General features: G+C 46.2%; 2 protein-coding genes, 1 long non-coding RNA gene and 1 pseudogene across 4 annotated transcripts; 2 read left to right on the top strand and 2 right to left on the bottom strand.

Annotated features, from left to right (window-relative positions):
- The first annotated feature begins 812 nt into the window (after window positions 1-812).
- Window positions 813-10,757, top strand: LOC120649303 (SCAR-like protein 1). Of its 2 annotated transcripts, none has more exons than XM_039926064.1 (11): window positions 813-1,237; window positions 3,007-3,170; window positions 3,257-3,380; window positions 3,453-3,573; window positions 4,111-4,172; window positions 4,316-5,391; window positions 5,511-5,900; window positions 6,017-9,900; window positions 9,986-10,072; window positions 10,162-10,281; window positions 10,387-10,757. In XM_039926064.1, the coding sequence occupies exons 1-11, from the start codon at window positions 1,086-1,088 to the stop codon at window positions 10,432-10,434; spliced, it is 6,228 nt and encodes a 2,075-aa protein (XP_039781998.1). In that variant the 5' UTR covers window positions 813-1,085; the 3' UTR covers window positions 10,435-10,757. The 2 variants fall into 2 exon arrangements, with proteins under 2 accessions (XP_039781998.1, XP_039781999.1); XM_039926065.1 differs by having other exon boundaries at window positions 837-1,237; window positions 4,114-4,172.
- On the bottom strand, window positions 9,799-11,937 carry LOC120649304 (CASP-like protein 4B3). The gene is made up of 3 exons (XM_039926066.1): window positions 11,476-11,937; window positions 11,253-11,391; window positions 9,799-11,105 (listed from the first exon to the last, which is right to left on the bottom strand). The coding sequence occupies exons 1-3, from the start codon at window positions 11,730-11,732 to the stop codon at window positions 10,914-10,916; spliced, it is 588 nt and encodes a 195-aa protein (XP_039782000.1). The 5' UTR covers window positions 11,733-11,937; the 3' UTR covers window positions 9,799-10,913.
- A 2,225-nt stretch (window positions 11,938-14,162) lies between these two features.
- LOC120649302 lies at window positions 14,163-16,438 on the top strand (annotated as a pseudogene).
- A 1,063-nt stretch (window positions 16,439-17,501) lies between these two features.
- Window positions 17,502-19,342, bottom strand: LOC120649301. Its single transcript, XR_005665219.1, has 2 exons — window positions 18,578-19,342; window positions 17,502-17,900 (listed from the first exon to the last, which is right to left on the bottom strand). It is a non-coding gene; the product is annotated as an uncharacterized LOC120649301 (long non-coding RNA).
- Window positions 19,343-20,173: the final 831 nt, after the last annotated feature.

Below are 20,173 nucleotides of genomic sequence, written 5' to 3'. Positions count from 1 at the left end.
CGGCTTTGTTGGGCTTTACCAAACGCACTTGCTAGTTGCATTGCAGCTGCCTTATCGGATGAGTTTTATTTGGGGGAAAAATTATCGGAGGACATTACATTAGTAGTCGTGATGAAACCAAATGATGATGAACAAAAGAAGCGTCTGCGTCCTCTCGTTGTCCTCGGGACAATTAAAACCCCATCTCCTGCTAGCTCAGCTCGATTCAACGATGGACCCCCACCGTCAAAACCCAAACCCACCCCCGGACTTTGCGTTATAATCTTACTAATTTGAAGTATTAAATGAAGTCTATTTATAAATTTTTTTTTCCATAGATGAGTTGTAAATCGCAAGACGAATCTAATGATGCTAATTAATCTATGATTGATCCATAATAAGCGGATGATTACTGTAGCATCATTGTTGTAAATTATAGATCTAGTAGGCTCATTAGATTCGTCTCGCGATTTACAGACCATCCATGCAAAAAGTTTTGTAAATATATTTCATTTAATACTCAATACATGTGTCCCAATATTCAATGTAACTATTTTATATGTTTATGGGATTTACGGGTAAAAATCTAAACAGAGCCTTAATTCCAAACCAATAAACAAGGACACGTCACAGGGCAGGCCCCCTGCGAAGCCCGGTACGAGGCTGACCGCGTGGCCCCACGCGGCGGACCACTTGCCCCACCTGGCAGTGGGCGGAGCCACCGGGCCTCTCGCGGAAGGGGACGAGAATATCTCACGAGCCACGAGGGGTGGGCCCCGAGCGCCAGCGGCTCCCGGGACGCGCTGCGAAATCAAGAATGTGTTCTCTGACGCGTAGCCGTATAAATCTCGTTACACACACCCCGGCCTCGTCTTCCTCACTCCACCGCTCTGAATACTCACGCGCTAAGCGCACCCGCAAATCTACCCACGCCAGCGGGGACGCGAGCCGCGAGCGAGCGGGCCAGAGATGCTGTAAGTGGCGGGGGGCGGTGGAGCCGTGGAGCTGGAGGCGGAGGCGGCCGCTCCAATGGCGGAGTCGTGAGGGCGCTCGGGGAGGGACGAGAAGGCGGCAGTGGTGGTTGCGGCTGCGAGCGAGCGAGCGGGATGATTCGGTACCAGATACGGAATGAGTACGGGCTGTCGGATCCGGAGCTGTACGCGGCGCCGGGGGAGGAGGATGACCCGGAGGCGCTCCTCGAGGGCGTCGCCATGGCCGGTCTCGTCGGCGTGCTCCGGCAGCTGGGGGATCTCGCCGAGTGAGTGCTCCTACCTGTTCCGATACTTTGTGCGAAAGCTCTAGGTTCTGAGCATAGCGTGTGATTTTTGAAACTTTTTTCTGAGGCTTGTTCTGTTGCTCGCGGCCGATTGCGATGCTCGGGCCTTTTGCTTGGGAGAGTTTTGTGTGTAGCGTAATGGGCAAATTTCTGAGCGTATTCTCTCAGTCTGAGGGCATCAGTCGGGTAGGGAATTCGCCTTTTCGCTTTGATGTACATGTTGTATTATGTTGGGAATGGTATTTGTGTATCGGTGATTATTTTTTTTGGCAACTTTTAGTCCAATTTGGGGACATCATTGGTGTTGCTTTTTTTAGATGGTTTTAAGAGTGTCCTCGGAATTTCAGTACAAATTGGGGTTGAGGATCGAATTGACATCGGGTTCAAGGGCACTGAGATGGGTGAACGTGGGAATTGCATTGTCTGGCGTGTTTGTTTGCACGCCCTGTCTGAGGGCATCAGTCGGGTAGGGAATTCGCCTTTTCGCTTTGATGTACATGTTGTATTATGTTGGGAATGGTATTTGTGTATCGGTGATTATTTTTTTTGGCAACTTTTAGTCTAATTTGGGGACATCATTGGTGTTGCTTTTTTTAGATGGTTTTAAGAGTGTCCTCGGAATTTCAGTACAAATTGGGGTTGAGGATCGAATTGACATCGGGTTCAAGGGCACTGAGATGGGTGAACGTGGGAATTGCATTGTCTGGCGTGTTTGTTTGCACGCCCTGTAGCTGTTTCGGGATAGCTAAACATAGCACGAGTTATGAGATTAGATGTTGGAGATTGCATTGGTTCCTATTGAATCTGGCGTACTTTAATGTAATATCACGTGACTTGCGCACATGGGTTGAGGTAGAAACACGCCGCAGGTTGTGAAGTATTTGACCTTGCTTGGTCACAACTTTCCGCAGCCAATAAGCGAGGCTTCATCAGAGTGTTTGACCCTTGTTGGGTCAGTTGAAGGAGAATTTTTCATAATGATACTGGCCAAATGCCAAAGGACATTGTGTTTTGAACATCATAGTTGAAACACTTCTGAGTCGCAATGTGACAGCTTGGAATACATGTGGAACAAATTTCCTTGCCATTACAGCTCTGAACTTAAAGCTAGCCTTTCGGTCTATAGATTAAAAACGGACTTGTTTGAGGAAGCTATTGATGAACTGGCGTGATAGCTTCTATTTCTGAATCATATGTTGGTTCTTAATTTTCATTTTAAAAAAGGATAGCGATGATTGAGATTTTCTTTTTGTGAACCAAGTGGTATATCATTCAAATCACAGGCTTGGTTAAAATTTTATGGATGCATGTGGTTCTATTTTGGGGTGAACTTCAGCCTGAAAAATTGATCATGTTTGCTGTTGAGGAGTTGGTCGTACTGCTGTTTGTGTGTCAGAACATGTTCGCATATGTTTCGGTATTCTCAAATTAATTTTGGTCAAATAGTCAAATTCAATGTTTCTGTGAAATTCCAGTGATGATTTCTTTTTTCATAGTTTTGCATGTTACCATGTTCTCAGCTAGCACTGTTGTGCATGAATGTCCGACTATTCTCCTTAGATGTGTTTGAAATATTGGATAAATCCAACTAGCCAACTTCTTTACAATGTAGGAGTTGAGATCTTGACTGCTAGTACTAGTACCTGTTCTCTCTGAGTCTCAGTATTCCTGTGCTAATGGCACGATCATTTTTCAAAAGAGATTATCTTTGTTTGTATATCAAGTGTTTTGCTTGCCTCCATGTGCAATAGGTTTGCAGCAGAAATTTTTCATGACCTTCATGAAGATGTGATGGCCACTGCTTCTAGAGGACATGGTTTAATGCTCCGGTTGCAGCAGCTAGAGGCAGAATTTCCAGCAGTTGAGAAGGCACTTGTATCCCAGACTGAGCACTCAAATTATCCACATGATGATGGTTAGCGAAAAAAAACTGTGCATACCTTGTTAATTTCTTTTGGCATCGCTCTTATTTCAAAAAGTTTTGTGTGCATTCTCTTGTAGGTGTCAGCTGGCATGCTAATCTTCAACTTAAACAGAATATGATCACGCAAGGAGACATGCCTCGCTTCATTTTGGATTCATATGAAGAATGCCGTGGCCCACCGCAGTTGTTCACGCTGGATAAGTACGCAGATGCTTCTTGTATGAAAATTTACAACGAACATGTTTTCTGCAATTATACACATTGATTGTTCAGGTTTGATGTTGCTGGTGCTGGAGCCTCCTTAAAACGATATTCAGACCCCTCTTTCTTCAAGACAGAATCCAACATGTTAGAAATGGATGTTTCAATTGAAAATAAGCCTCGTAGAGTTAAGGTAAGTAAAAAAGGGTCAACCCTCGCCAAGATTTTAATCTTTACTTGAAAACTCGGCCAAAATTGTTTTTCACTTTGTCCTGCAAACTTGGTGTCTTTGCCTACTAGATTATGTTATATTGTTATGCGCAAAGGAACATGTGAAGCTAGCTGCTACTCTTCTGTTTTAAAAGTTGAAAGTTCTGGTAGTGCCTATCATGGTAACTATATTGGCTTGAAATTCTTTTTTTCTGCTTCTTTAAATTGACTGATCTTGCTCATGTAATTTGAGAATAGAGTTTTTAATTAGAACCCTGGTAAATCTTGTTCATCTCTCATTTGTTGATAATAGTTAATAAGTCGTAATCTCAACTGGTCATGCATTTTTGAAATTGGAATGTGCCCTTTTCCTCTAGGAATAACCCTCTTTGTGTGTGCTTTATTCGCTCTAGTATGTCGCTATGTAGATCTGGATACATCCAATTCTTTGAGACCCCATATATTTTTTAAAGGAGCTATGCTCCTGGAACTAGAAACTCACTTACCTCTCTTCATTCAGAAGAAGGCTATGCGTTGGAGGAAAGGGGCAACACTTGAATCATTACTCATTGAGAACTCTGAGTAAGTTTGATGGCATTTTGTTGGTCACGACTAACAAGCACCAGATGCACCCACAGCAACGAACGTACTTTGGAAAAATTATTCTATACGATTAGACTGAATTTACCATGTGGTGATACATCGATTTTGTGTAAAACGTGCAGATCTCACATTACCCCCAAGGATCGAACTTCTAGGAAAGTTCCACCTAGGACAACAAAGTTGAAATCCAGGCATCCGCGGAGCCCTGATCATAAAACTGTTAGCAGAATATGCAGGGAACATCTGCTAGAAGTAATTTCATCGCAGCAAAAAATTTTGTCCAGATATTCTGGACAGCAGTACCATGTGAAATTTAGGTCAACTGACTCAAATGAAATGGAGAATTATAGTGCTACTGTTCAGTCTTCTGGTAAACTGGAACTGAATAAAATTGTTCCAATAAACGAATCTGATACCATGGAGACTATATCTGCACCCACTGATGGATCATCTTACCTGGACCTAGGTGATAAACAAATTCTCAGGGAACAAAATGAACCTTTAGAAGAAAATGGCATGGTCCGTGACTCAGGAAAGCTGCAGGATTGTCCAGACTTCCAGGTTGGCGAACGTAATCACAGCTCGGATTCAGGAGATCAAGAGAGACACATATTAGCTGGGGTTCCTGCTGATCAAGATGCTAATGGCTGCAGACCTGATGACATTTGTAGTGATCAAGGTAACTTCATTGACGCTCTTAACAATATGGACTCAGAAGGTGAAGCAGATCCTGAAATAGAAACTGAATTTGATCCCAGTGCCAATGTTGAGCAGACTGAATTGAACTGTGACAGCAAGGAAGGCGAAGATGCATTGCCTGTGGAGTCTCCAGAAGTAGGTCCTGCATCCTCACCAGGGTTCAACCGTTCATGCTTTGTTGGAGAACCAACCTGTACGGACTCACCAAGTGATTATGCTCCTCCGGCAGTATCAGCCACTAATGGTCCAAGCTCTGGTTCACAATCTGGAAGACAATTGAATGGTGTTGATTGGACCAAAGATGAAGAGCCTTTTGATGATGAGGATCTAATGGATGTGAGCTCATCATCTACTGTAGCTTCCGACAATGCTGACTTACAAACCAATGAAGATCTCTATGGTTGTCAACAACACCAAGAGGAAGCTTATCAGGGTGATCATGTCGCTGTTATCCATAGTTCTGATAAACATTCACCCAAGGCATCTAGTGGTTTGGATGGTAAGTACCTAGTCTTTTGATAAAATCTATACCTATTTGTTACATTAAATCTATTTTTGCTTACTTTAGCTTTGTCACTATTTTCTTTTACCAACACAGTTATTGTCTTCTCTGGTCAGGTATGGTTATCAGCAGCGACGATTACACTGACAAAGTATATCATTCCGTGGAGCATGGCCAGGATGATGCTTCTATGGTATTGAGCAAACCTAATGATGTTTCAGAAGACGAAGACAAACTCAGTTTTGGGATTGCTGATGATTTGTTTCTCCACCCTACCAAACCCAATCAAGAGGAAATACAGGAGATGGAGAAAGAATTGGAAGAAGGTGGATCTCTAGATACAGATATATCAACTGGCATACTTGCATCATGGCCAGATATGGACCGTGTTATGTGCATGAATGATGTAGAGATGAGCAAGGATAGTGTTACAGTTCCTGAAGAAATTGATGCTGGTACTGCCCCAACAGGTTTGGATCATGATGACAACCATGATAATCAAGATGGTACGTTGATCATTAGACTTTTTTTCCTTTTTCTTAACAATTAAAAATGCTTTATTCAGTTGGGTCCTTGATATTGCATTTTAAATGCTTTATTGGATGGTGTTCTGTTGATTCAGGAATTGCACCAGAACATTCAGGCACACACAATAATCTACCACGTGAATCAAATAATGATGAGATTGCTGAAGACATGCACTCTTTACCAGACAATGGTCTACCAACTCCTTTTAATAAGGATATTGCAGAGGATAATCAAATATGCGTGCTTGGAGGGGCTTGTCTGACTAGCCTCAGCACACACAAAGAGGATTCTGTGCAAGCATCTGCCACAGCCAGGGACTTCGCTGATGTTCAAGAGTTTGCAGTAGTAATTGAAGGCGTACCTTCTCAAGAGGAGACAGAAGCTCATGGAGGAGAGACGCTTGCAACCGAGTCCTTCGTGTTCAGTGATGATATAGAACCAGTGGAAATTAGTGTTCTTCCAGCCCCTAGTACTTCCTCTCTACCTGACAACAGCAGTCCATGTGTAGAACAACATGCATTGACAGGAATGAAAGACATTGCGGAGGGTGGCAAAGTTGTGGTTGCAGAAGAATCAACTACTAGCAGGTTTGCAGATGACGTGGTACCTCCCAAAGAGGAGTTCAGTGATGCTGCCTTATATACTGAAAAAACAGAGGTTCTCACCACAAATTCAACTGAAGAAGCCTCTAGACATGATCTGCAAGTACAATCTAGTTCTCCTTTAAAGGAAGGGTTGGAAACAGTAGAAGCTACCCACAGAAATCTTGGGGAAGTTGATACATCAAGAGAATGTATCTCTAAAAAGAGTATGTTTCAGACAGAAAATATCCCTCTTTGTGAAATAGAGCCAACAGGTGAAAAATGTAGCGAAAGGGATGGTATTCAGTTTCTTTCCTCAGCACATTTTCCAGTAAAATCTGATTATCAAGAGGAATTACTAGAGGAGTCCAGTCATAATGCTGAAGTCCTCTCTCTGTGTGATTTGTACAAGGATGTTGCAGTAAGTCCGAAAAGTAACGCACTGGAGAAACAACCAGAGGATGTTGATCAAAATTTTGCGTGGGGGATGCCTGATCAAGATTCTAGTAGTACAAACCCATTCATGGATCCAGCTTACATGATGAGCCACACTCAATTATATCCCTCTCCCAGTATGACTGGCCAACCGTGTTTCCCTGAAGAACAGGTTTTCCCTTCAGAACTTCTAATACAACATGACAGGATGGGAGCAGCTGTTGATTCCCTTTGGGAACCTGCAACTCCACCTGATGAAGCGCCGTTACCATCAGAAGTTATGACTGAAGAAGATTTCAGATCCTTCTTCCATGAGTATCATGAGATAGACTTTTCAGCTGGTACTGAAAGTTGTCACAGTGAACCAGCCTCAGAATCTAACAATATTTCAAATGCTATGATCAGTGAATCAGATTTTCCATGTTCTCTTTCTGCCTTGCCAGTGAAGTTAGACCAGGAAGCATGTGTTCATTCTAAGTTTGGTTCTCAGTGTGCTGAATGTTCATCTACTATGGATATACAAGGTGCTACATCAATGACATTTTCTGGAAAAGAAGATCTCAAGGATGAGGCACCAGGGGTAGATTCTCATTTAAAATCTCATGCGTCTTTCAGTGATAACAGAAGTCCTGAATTAGATATACTCTCTGTTCCAGTGAATTTACAACAGGAACAGCACCTGTTATCTCAAGTTGATTCTCATAGTTCTCCTTTGTCGGATAAAGAGAAGACTGATGAAGAATGCTGCTTTCCTTCAAGCAACGTTATTGAAGTGAAACAAGATCTGGAAGTTCATACTGATCTTGTTCCACATTCTTTTATTAATGAAAATGTAGAGGAGCTGGATGTTGCTGTCCCAGTGGAACCGGAGGTAGGAGTTCGTGCCCTGGATGAATATAGCCAGGATATTCCTTGTTGTTCAACTAGCAAGAAGAACGATAGCATTACTTTGGGGAAACCTGTTCTAGTCCAGGGATCAGAAGTTTGTGTGCTTGGCGAAGTTGGTTCTCCGATCGTTCCATCATCTTCAATTGATGATATTGAAGACAATTTAGAAGCCTCTGCTTTGAGGACTTCTTTTCGAGCAGAACAAGAGTCAGAGTGTTGCACATCAGGTGAACATGATTCTCAAATCACTCTATCCCCTTTGCTTGATGAGAAGATTGATGAACTGGATGGCCCTTCTTTGAGCAGTACAGCCATAGTGGATAGGGAATCAGAAGTTTGTGTTCCATCTGGACTTAGTTCTCAAATCACTCCATGTTCTTCAACTGAGGAAAATATACAAGAATTAGATCAGTCTCCTTTGAGCAGTTCTGTTTTAGTTGATCTTGAATCAGAAAGTAATGTCTCGGGGGACTGTGATTCTGAAGTTACTCCATGTTCCTTGGTTATAGACAAGGTTGATGAATCTAAAGATGTTCAACCAAATCTTATTTTCTCTGAGGAACATGAGCAGGAAGCTCATGCATCCCCTGAATTAGACTTTCATGTTGCTCCATGTTCCTTGAATGATGGTAAGATTGGTGAAATAGAAGGTCCTCCAGGATGCAATGGCCAGGTGGGACCAGAGAAGGAATCTGATTGCTCAACTGAATTTGATTCCCAAACTGCACCATGTTCTTCAAATTCACCAGTACTAACTGACATAAGTGCATTGGCTTCTACTCCTGTCATGGAAACATATCAATTGTCTCCTGGTCTGCCACCCGCTGTACAATCTCAAAATGATTCCTACGAAGATCCCCAAGCTCAAGCACCTCCCCCTCTCCCTCCTCTCCAGTGGAGGCTTGGAAGGCCTCGTCTAGGGCTTCTGAGCGGAAAAAGCTCTATGCCTGAGCCTGCAAGGAGAATTGATCCCGTTTTGCAGACATCAAGCCAAGACATGGATATCAGGTTAGGTTTGCCCGATCGAATGGATAGATCGATAGAACCAGTATCCTCTCAAGTGGTCAAAAAAGATACACATCGGAGTTCTTTGTTAGATGATAATGATCAAAATGTAGAATTTGGAAGATCATCGACCAATGTTGTAGTAACTGATGTTGCAAGGGCTAAACACTGTTGGCAGTTCTCAGAAGCTGCAGAGAACATTAAACAACAGGGCAATGTTTGGTCATCGTCACCAGGAGTTGATGATCATGCGGATGCTGGGGTCGCACCAGTAATAACTGATGATGATTCTGGGGCGACACATGAAATAGCCTTATACTCATCAAACCCTGTGGTTCCATTACCTACAGATGAACTGCAGGACCCTCAACTGTGCATCTTATCTTCAGATTCTAGAGAAAATAGTGGGAATGGCAAGTCAATGGGTGCTGCTGGTGACATGGAAAGCATCTCAATAAAAGGACATGATTCTGAAAATAGGTGTTACCAGCAACCTCAGTATGTTGAATTGTTCTCAGGGACTTCAGACCATGAAGAGCATATTACAAATGCATCAGAGGAGGGTGGAAAACATCAGTCTAGTGCAAGTGAGGCAATTTCAGACACTGAAAAACATTCTGGACCAGGCACATCGTTGAAGGAAAGGAATAGCCAGGAGAGTCAACATTTAGAGGAACAAAATATGGGTAGTTTTGAGCACGATCAGTTGGGAGGCCCATTGCCCAGTTCAGAATCAATGGCACCTCAAGATTATCCACATGATGAATCTAATTTGGAGAGAGAAAATAGACACCGGCCTAGCACCCCAGGCCTATTAGTGGCATGGCCTGGTGATAAAAGTAGCTTCTTCAGTGGTCTCAACGAGGCTAGCTTTGGACATGCTGAGCAGCCACCTGTGTTGGGATGGACTGTTGGCCCTCAGATGATTCATCCTAAGTATAGTATATCAGTAGAAGACAGCTTCGAGCCAAATATCACCGATAATCATTTAATCAAGAAGCCTATTTCGATAAAAAACATCCCAAGGAATCCACTGGTTGATGCTGTTGCTGCTCATGATAGAAGCTCGGTACGTTGCCTCCATCCTTAATTTTTTTTCTCTGTGTGTAGCCATGATTCCTGTAACTAATCTAACGCAACCTATACTGTTGCAGATGCGAAAGGTTTCAGAGCTTGCGCCATCAACTGACAAGCCGAAGGCCAATGAGAGAAACCTGTTGCTAGAACAGATAAGAAGCAAGGTCGGAGAACAAAAATGCTTTGTCCATTAACAAAAACTAAAACAATTGTGCTTTCAATCTAACTTGTTTGATGTTTGCTTTTCGATCAGACCTTCAGCCTGAAACCAGTGGCTCCTGCTAAGCCAATAGCCATGGGATCTGCTGCTAGAGCCAATACTAGAAACTTGAAGGTGGCTGCAATCATAGAGAAGGCAAATGCCATCCGACAGGTAGTCTCTCTGCAGTTAACTCCACTTCTTTCTACGACGAAGTAACTTCCATTTCGATTTTAATATTGCCCTTTTACTAACTGTCTTGTTCATCATCCGGAACAGGCAGTGGGAAGTGATGACGAAGACGCAGATAGTTGGAGTGACTCATAGATGCCCATCTTTTGCCCTCATGGTGTTCTTTGCCACGCAGAAAGATGCCAATTCATCAAGGACATTGTCTACATGTTGGGGTTGCACAGCCATGTCAATTTTTGGTTAGCAATGGTAGTCGTCTGTATAGTATATGCTCATAATCTTTCTTTTACACATTCTTCTCTTATTCTTTCGACCGATTATTGGTATACTTGCCTCTCCCAGCAGCAAAGGCTGTTCTGGGGAACATGATCCGAGGAAAGCATGCATATTCTTCAGGTCTATGTAAATTAAACAGTTTAATCAAGCAGCTCTATCTACTGATGATGATTATGGCATCATCGATTCCCGCACAGACCATAAGTTACAAAAATATTAACCTATTTATTAATCAACGATCACGAAACAATTGTAGGTGTATATATGCAGACTGTTGTAATCATGTAATGTGACATTGTGACACAGGAGAAAGAAGCGATAATTGTATGTGCAGGAGGCTATACAAGGACTTCCATGGAAAGGCTGTACCCGGAGACGAGAGCAGAGAGGCCGATGGCCAGGAAGGCGAAGAACGCCATGCTGACGGCTGCCGCCGCCGAGTCGGTGAACAGGTTGTCCGCTTTCTGGCGCATGTAGTCCGTCACCGGCGCCGCCGCGGACATGGCCGATATCAAGAAGTAAGCGACGACCTGCACCCACGATCATTCCAGTTTCCTTCAGATAAGCGAGGCAACCAAACGGCGGGTGGAGAGACGACGTTGCCAGGCTGGCCATCGGTGGTTGGATCGGATCGTACGTTCATAGCTGTGATGATTTCGTCCACCCAACGAACTCACCTGGTCTCCGGCGAAGTCGACGAGGGCCGACGCCTTCCTCGTCCCGATCAGGTCCCGCCCGGAGCCGAGCCGGTGGGCGTCGCGCAGGACCTGCGCCGTGGCGTACAGCCACGCCACGATCGAGATGCCCAGGCAGTAGCTGCGCGGCCGGAGCAGGAACACCAGCGATTTCAGGCCATGGCAAAAGAAAAATGCAATGCGTGGAGTTGATTTGAGGACTGACTTGTACTCGGGGTACTGGCGGAAGTCTTGGCTGCCGCCGTGCTGGTTGGACGCCATGACGACGAGGGCGAGGAGGGAGAAGAGCCACGCGAGCGCCCGGAGCAGCAGCCGCGCCCGCGCCGTCGTGCCCTCCATCTTCCACCGCTCCACCATCGACCTCACCCCGCCGCCGCCGCCGGCCGGCTCGTGCTGCTCGCTGACGCCATCGACGGCGGCCGCTTCCGGCGCCGGCGCGTCGGCCGGGACGGACTTGGACATCGGCGGATCTCGATCGGGCGGTGGCGCGCGCGCGTGAATTTGCTTTCCCCGGACGGACGCGCGGACGACGACGACGACTTGTTAGACGAGGCGAAACCGACGTGGCTGTGGAGGCGGGCGGGAGAGGCGGTGTGTGACGACGGGCCTGCGCGGGCACGGGTGAGGGGTGATGGATGACGCCGACGCGCGACGCGGTTTTGGCTTCAGTTTTTTGCCGGCCGCCGCACGCGTCCGCTTGTGCGCGGCGGCCGCAACGACCGGTAGCTGGACGCGTCGGGCGCCCGGGTAACCTGTAGAATGCGGTTAGAGGCATCCCCAGCACAGCCTCACGGGCACGCTCACCACGCGAGGCCGTGGTGATCTGAACCTGAAGGAATCACCACCGTGCGGCACGGCCCGAGTGCACAGCTCCCGCTCGTACTGCACGGTCCACTGGTGTGCCGTATGCGATAGGGGCCGTGTGGTGTATAGATGCCGCACGTCCACGAAGGGGAGTGACAAGTGTTACTCGGGCCGTGCCAGGTTGTTAGGCTACGTGGGCCTGCGTCCTCGGGCTTTAGCCCATATGTCCATGAGACCATACATCCTTTTTCTTCCCTCGAGCAACTCGACCCAAAATCTGCTGCAGGCAGCCCATTGGAAGCACTCGCATGTACATATTACTCCCTCCGTTTTTATTTACATATTGTGTTAGATTTGTTTTAAGTTAAATTTAACTAACTTTGATCAAAATCATAAAAAAAATATAGCATCAACTATACTATCCAACATATGCACTGTCAACATATACTTCATAGTCGATTCAATTAAACAAATTTGGTATTGGCTCTGTACGTTCACCTGGCTGTGGCTAGTGGCCGGTCCTGATTTTCTGTGAGAGAAAAATACTGCTGGCTGGCTGGTCGCTCGTGCTGATTTGGTGTGAGAGAAAAGCAATTATTTCTTTCTATAAGATTGGTCAAAGTTTGCCAAATTTAACTTAGAACAAACCTAATATGATATGTAAAGAAAAATAGAGAGTATAAAATATACTTTGGCATTCATTGAAAAAACAACAAAAGGATGGATACCATACCTGTTACGCGGACAAAACTGGACCTGCAGATAGGCTGGTATGCGGAGACGGTGAGCAGCACCCAGGTTAGCGCTCTTTCAAACTTTGATCAGTGACGATTGATTCATGATGATATATGGTTTCCACGCTCTGTTGGCTCCATCTCGGCTACAAATAAAACACACAACATGATGTGGTTAAGCTTTTTATCACTCACCCAATCCTTTTCTTTACAAGGGTGACAATGCTTGCCTTTTTATTTGTCACGTCATGTTTTTTCTTACCAAGGGTGACATGCACTTTTTGTAAAACTAGGCGTATATCCCGCGCATTTGCGCAGCTAGTATTGAAAATTTAAAAATTTGCATGTGGTTGTATCCTTACTTAAAGGTTATACTATTTTTTACCATACATCATCATGTTCATTATCGTAAGTTATGTCTTATTGTTGACTAAAACAATTCAACTATGATGTACCTATAATATTAATTTGATTTGTTGAGCTTTAATAATATTATGCAGATAATTATTCTTATTTTCATTTTATTTTGATTGATTATTGTTAGCTTTAGTTTTTATTAATAGTATATATTTGTAACTGATACATAGCTAAATGATATTTTATATCTAATTTTTCATCATGGCATTTGTGGGTGATTTTTAATTAAGCACATGGGTATTTTAGGGAAATTTTTATCGTAATGGCAGTGGTGGGTAATTTTTATTTTTCTACGATTAATGTGTGAATTTCTAGGTCTTGAGAGCGAACGTGAAGGCTCCGTTTATTGGCCAAATAATAAGATAATAGATTAGCTGCAACCGTGCTTGGCTTAAATGAAATACTATTAAGTAAGCTGACCTAAAAGCACCGATTGTATTTTTGTAGGCACAAATTTTTGAATGCTGTAATTGCATTCTTCATGTACTCCAATAGGGAAAGCAGCAAATACCGGTTCCCTGGCCCAAAAGAAACGGAAAGCTGTGCTCAATCATTGATCCGCTGCCAGCCTGCCACATTACCTGTTTCTTGTTCTCTTTCGGTCGTTGGTGATCAGGGTTTAACTTTTCGGCGGAATTTCGCCGAAATTTTGATTTTTTTCGTTTCCGTTAGTTACCGGGATCCAAAATTTTGGTATTTATGGATATATTTCGTTTCAAAATTCAACAAAATTCGTTCAAAATTCACCGAAATCCACCGAAATTTACCGAAATTTCGGTTCCGCTAAACACCGGGATTTCATCGGAAAACGAAATGGTTAACCCTGTTGGTGATACGCGGCGACGAACCTGCGTGCTCCACGCGGCTCCTCTTGTCTCCCCTTCACCAGAGTCACTCCACGCTTCCAGAGCCTAGCCGCGCAAACCAGACCGACCCACCCGATCCGTCTGATCCGCCCAATCAACGATCCGTGTGATTTCCTCGCGTTCCCGGCCAGACGAACACGAGCGCACAGTTCGCTCGGACAGCAGCATCATTTCCATGTGCTGTGCCACGGCTACCCGGCAACCCCACAGCCGCCACGCCACCTACCAAAGGATCATCCAATCCATTCATCCTCATCCTCGCGCGCGTCCATCCAAGAACACGGAAAAAGAATCGAGAAAAGTGCCGCGTCGACGGCAGTTCAATTTCAGCTCCTTCATTCGGGAGCTCTCGAGGTTTGCGGTTTGCCGGGGGTTGATGGCGGTGGAGCAGAAGGTGCCGCTGCTGGAGGGGCGGAGTGGCGCGACTCCCGCGCAGACGATCGGGAACATCGTCGTCTCCTTCGTCGGCACCGGGGTGCTCGGCCTGCCCTACGCCTTCCGCACCGCCGGCTGGCTCGCCGGAGCACTCGGCGTCGCCGGCGCCGGCGCCGCCACCTTCTACTGCATGCTTTTGCTGGTCAGTACTTAAATACTCCTCCTTGACTAGTCGATTGAGCTTTGCTATCGATCTTCTCGATTGATTCAGAGTTTGATCCTTCCTGTTCATCCTTTAGTTGGACTGCAGAGACAAACTGCGCGAGCAAGAAGCGGAGGTCGAGGAGCATGGCCACCGGCATCGCAGTTGCAACTACACCTACGGCGACCTGGGCGAGAAGTGCTTCGGCCGGGTCGGCAGGTGCTTCACGGAGGCCACCATCATCCTGTCCCAGACCGGCGGCACCGTCGCCTACCTCGTCTTCATCGGCCAGAACGTCTCCTCCGTCTTCGCCGCCGAGGGCGGCGGCGGCGGCCCGAGCCCGGTCTCGCCGGCCGCCGTGGTCCTCGCGCTCCTGCTCCCGGTCCAGGCCGCGCTCTCCTTCGTCCGCTCGCTGCCCTCACTCGCGCACTTGAGCATCCTCGCCGACGCGTGCACCGTCCTGGCCGTGGCCGCCGTGGTGAAGCAGGACGCCCAGCTCCTGGCCGCGCGCGGCGGGCAGCCGTTCGCCGGGCGGAGCGCCGTCGCGGAGCCCTGGGGCGTCGCGTTCGCCTGCGGCTTCGCCGTGTTCTGCTTCGAGGGGTTCTGCATGACGGTGGCGCTGGAGGCGTCCATGTCTGACCGGATCAGGTTCTGGTCCGTGCTCCTCCAAGCCATCGCCGGCGTCACCGCCGTCTACGTCTGCTTCGGCGCCTGCGGGTACCTCGCCTACGGCGACGCACCAAGGACATCATCACGCTCAACCTCCCAAACAACTGGTCCACCGCCGCCGTCAAGGTCAGCCAGAAAAAGTCCAGTCGTTGCTGATCGTCCCAGAGGGCATCGATGCTAGCGCCGAGCAAACATAACCTCCTGGTTCGTGTCCGGCAGGTGGTGCTGTGCGTCGCGTTGGCGCTGACGTTCCCGATCATGATGCACCCGATCCACGAGATCGTGGAGGCGCGGCTGCGGAAGCGCAACGGCGGCGGCGGCGTCCTCGAGCAGGCGGCGCTGCACGCGAGCCGCGTCGCGGTGGTGGCGGCGCTGTGCGCGGCCGCGTGCTTCGTGCCGGCGTTCGGGGCGTTCGCGTCGTTCGTGGGGAGCACGGTGTGCGCCCTGCTCTCCTTCGTGCTGCCCGCGCTGTTCCACCTCCGCGTCGCGGGCGCCGGCGCCGGCGCGGCGCGGCGCGCCGCGGACTGGGGCGTCCTCCTCTTCGGGCTCGCGTTCGCCGCCCACGGGCTGTACGCTGCCGTGGCGCGCCGGCACTGACGGGACGGCACTCGATCGCCCGCAGCGAGCCAAGTGCACGTCTGCAACGCTCGAATCTCTCTGTCACGTTGGTTTTGTACAAAAAATTGATACGTTCCGATTAGGCCTGCCGCCTTGATTTGCCCTTTTTGAAAGATTCAGGCCCGGCCCGCTGCTACACAAAATGTTCATGCAAATCAGTTACTCAGAACAGTGAGCAGAAGCCGTGCAACGCGCAAAAATTACAGGTTTAGAGCATTGCAGACATGGAGACTGGAGAGACCTGGAGTTTCACTGTAACACGTGCGCACCCCCTTTGACCCGCAACAGTCTCAGAATCCCGAGGCGCCTCGCTGCAGCTCTTCGTGGCGTGCACGGTCTAGTCTGATTAGTAATTATAAACCCGATTAGTAAAGTAAGCCCACATGCAGCTTGCAGCAGCGCTTTGCTTCGTTTACGCGCTAACCCGGAACAGTAACAATCTTCAGTAAGGGGAAAAAAACTGTGCAGCAGCGTGTCATCGAAGGAATAGGAGTTTTTTTATAATAGAAAAAAGAATAGAAAAAATGCAGCGCTACAAAAGAATCTTAAATGCATGAAGTACTAAATAAAATTTATTTGTAAAACCTTTTCACGAATGAGTGCAACTTTTCGCGATGAATCTAATGGTAGTAATTAATCGATAATTGGCTACAGTAATGAGACAGTAACCAACCTCTAGTTTTGAGGTCAAAATTCTCATTAAATCCGTTTCGCGAAGTAGCGTAGGAGTTGTGAAGTTAATTTTCTAAACTACTTTTATTTAGTACCACTAATTATTAGTTAAAGTTTGTACTACTGCATAAACCAAACAGAGCTCGTGTTAGAGCAAGTATAATTGGCGGCGCGGAGCGAGCGAAATGCCGACCTGGTGGACAGAGAAGGTAGGAGAGAGGGCAGCGAGCGCATCGCCAGACGCCGACTGACACGGGCGAAATGGCACTGTGTCGCAGCGCTGCTTGTTTTCATTGGCCGCACGTCGCTTTCTAACGCTGTGCTGCATTAAATGCTATCCATGCTATTATTTATTTTGTCCGCAGCAGGCGCGATTTATTAGCCTTACTCTTAAGGATGTGTACGAGAAAAAAATATAAAAAATGGCAGGGGAGGAGCAAATGCTCCTCTGCCAGCGTACAGTCCATTGAAAATAGGGCAGGGTACATTGGATTTCAATAAGGTCGTGTTTAGTTAAAAAATCAAAATTCAAATTTTTTTCCGGCACCTGCATGAAGACTTAAATCTAGACGAAATAAAAAACGCATTGCGACTACTGTCTGTAAATAGCGAGACGAATCTAATGAACCTAATTAGGCTGTAATTAGATGCTAAATTGCTACAGTAATACTACAGTAAATAATCTCTAGTGATGAATTAATTAGGTTCATTAGATTCGTCTCGCGATTTACAAACGAGTTCTGTAATTATTTTTGTGATTAGTCTATATTTAGTACTTCAAATATGGAAAAATGTTTTTTTAAAAAACTTTACAACGTCCAAGTAAACACGGCCTAAATTTTATCATATGGTACAGGTACTGGTACAGGGGTACTACGATGAGCCTCATAAGAAAATTGTATTCAAAACTTTCACGGGAAGAACAATGGGGATCAGGCTACATGCCGGTAGCCCGGTACACACTACAACACCAATGTGGCCCCAGTGACCTGACGGCTTTCATAATTTCATTTCATTTTTATCACACGCTTCCTTTGACTTTTTTCTTTTTTTTCGACGAGGAGCAGGGAGGTGTCGTGTCATTGCATGGGCCGTTGGGCCGTGGAGTCCGGCGGCGTAGAAGATCCGGCCCCCTACCTACATGCCCTGAAATGGCAGTCATCAAGGAAAAGGCGCGAGGCTTTCGTCTCCGGAGACCTGCTTTGCCACAAATAATGCAAAGCTGCTGTTTTTGCTTCTTCTCTGCTTCCAAGCAGTGCGAAAAAACAGTGTTCTGTAAGTTAAAATAAGTCAAAATAAGCTAGAATAAGCTAACAACAGAAAATCGAAACAATAGTGTTATGTGAGAGAGAATCAGCCGAAATAAATTAGAATAAACCGAGAGCAAACAAGCCGAACAGAGACCAAGATCAATTCTTTTACGAGATTGGATGTTTGATTCAAGGTGAAAATTCATCCATCTGTTATACTCCCTCCGTTCGGAAATGATCTACATATTTTGACTAGAGAAAGTCAAACTTTATAAACTTTGACTAATAATTAGTTAAATTATATGTATAATTAGTTTATAAAATTTATGTCAATACATATGTATTTCAAAGAGGTTTTGAGATGACATTGAGTTATTCGTAATTGACATTATATTCTAAGAGTGATTAATAAGTCAAACTTTATTTCGAATGACTTTCTCTAGTCAAAATATGTAGATCATTTCCGAACGGAGGGAATAGAAAGAAAGAAAAAAAAAGACAAAAATTACTCTCACAAGTCACTGTTTGGAGAGTAACTCTACACATAGGGCCATGTTCATTTATTTATTCTTAGCAATGATAATATATGCATGGGGTAGGGAATAATAACTATATGCTCTCTGGTTTTTAAATGAGTGAATTTTGCAGCCGGAGATGATGGAACATGCTCTTGAATCGGTTAGGTCTAGCATTTACTCACCCTTTTGTACGGTAGCAAGTAAACCGGGGGGTGCCCATAACTTTGCGACTTGCGAGAGTGCACGCATGAACACGCCTCACCGCTCGCACGGATATGGTAAAATAATCATGGAGCCAGCATAAGAGGAGATATCTCGGCCTGCAGCAATGGCGTCAAGCTGCATGATGAGACTGCGACCTCTCACCTACATCGCAACAATGTACAGGAGGCGTGAAGAGACGGATTTAACTTCTCGAGAGAGCGAGCGAGCGAGCTGGGGAAGAACCCGATCGATCGATGATCGCTCGGCCGGCCGGCGGCGTGTGTGTGGTAAGAACAAGCCGTGGAGCTCAGGATAGATAGCGCTTCAGATTGATAGACAGAACCTTCAGAGGAAGAGACCGAGCAGATCGATTCACACGTCTCTCGATCTCTTTCTCCTCATGGCTCCAATCTAGTGATTTCCTAGGCGCTATCCCTCCTGAGCTTCAAGGATTGTTCCATACCCTTCAATTTTGCTTCCCCTCTGATCTTCTAACTACCTAGCAACTGGGTTATTCTTTGTGGTTGAACAAGACCAAGCAGCAGCAATGGCGGCTGGCCACGAGAGAGCAAAAACAAGGGCGCAAGAACTATGTGTTCATGGTGAGAATGAGAGCGAGAGAGCAAGAAAATGAGGCACACGGTTAGGCTGCTTAGGTTTGTGTGTAGCTAGATAGAGCCAACCAGTGAACTAGTGCTGGAAGTGAAGATGGAATGGCCCCCAAGTGCCTTGCCCTATTTATAGTGAGGAGACGATCTCTCTCTCTCTCTCTCTCTCTCTCTCTCTCTCTCTCTCTCTCTCTCTCTCTCTCTCTCTCTCGTGAACTGTGGAGTGAGACAACTGTCACACTTGTTGAGGCAGCATGGGGGAGGGAAACGGGGGAGCTAGCTAGGCCGAGTCTCCGGCGTTTCTACTCCAAAGCCTTTGCTTTCAACTGAAGCGAGCGAGCGAGCATGGGTGTGGACGTGTGGTGTCCAGGCCCTGAGGCCCAGGCCATGGCCGCGAGCAGCTTCTTCATGGCTCCTGCCCTAATAAAGCGTGGTGTCACTGCTCTGGCACCACAAGTCCTCGCCTCACCTTTCTTCTTTCTCCATCCATCCTCCATGTACCGTATCAATAACAACATGACACAGGCTAGAGACAAAGGGTGGTGCTCCATGGATCGCCATGAATGAAATCCATCGTGAACAATGCAAGAATTATATTGGGGGAAGAAAAGAAATAAAAAAAGGCACCGCCCCGCCGGGTACAGTGCTAGGGCACTGCTGGTAGCTTGCACGCTGCACGTAAGATTTCTGACAGCAGATAATCTGAGATATTTCTGACACTAAATCATTCGTTCCCACGCATCAATGTAAATCCCTGTACCTACCTGCTCCGTGCATACGCATCATACGTACTATTTTTACCTGTTACTATTACTGTTACTGTTGCTGATCAGCTACAGAGTAGCAGCACACTTGTATTCCTTTTTATATATATAAACATGCATGATGCGTGAGTATGACCATGCATGCATGCTGTGTGGATGCGATAGGCAGATAGATGGCGAAAGAAATTAAAACCCGGCGATT

This window comes from Panicum virgatum, chromosome 9K, assembly GCF_016808335.1.
Source record: "Panicum virgatum strain AP13 chromosome 9K, P.virgatum_v5, whole genome shotgun sequence".
Classification (NCBI taxonomy): Eukaryota; Viridiplantae; Streptophyta; class Magnoliopsida; order Poales; family Poaceae; genus Panicum; species Panicum virgatum.
The sequence above is the reverse complement of the archived record's forward strand: the minus strand, read 5'-3'. Positions and strand labels throughout refer to the sequence as shown.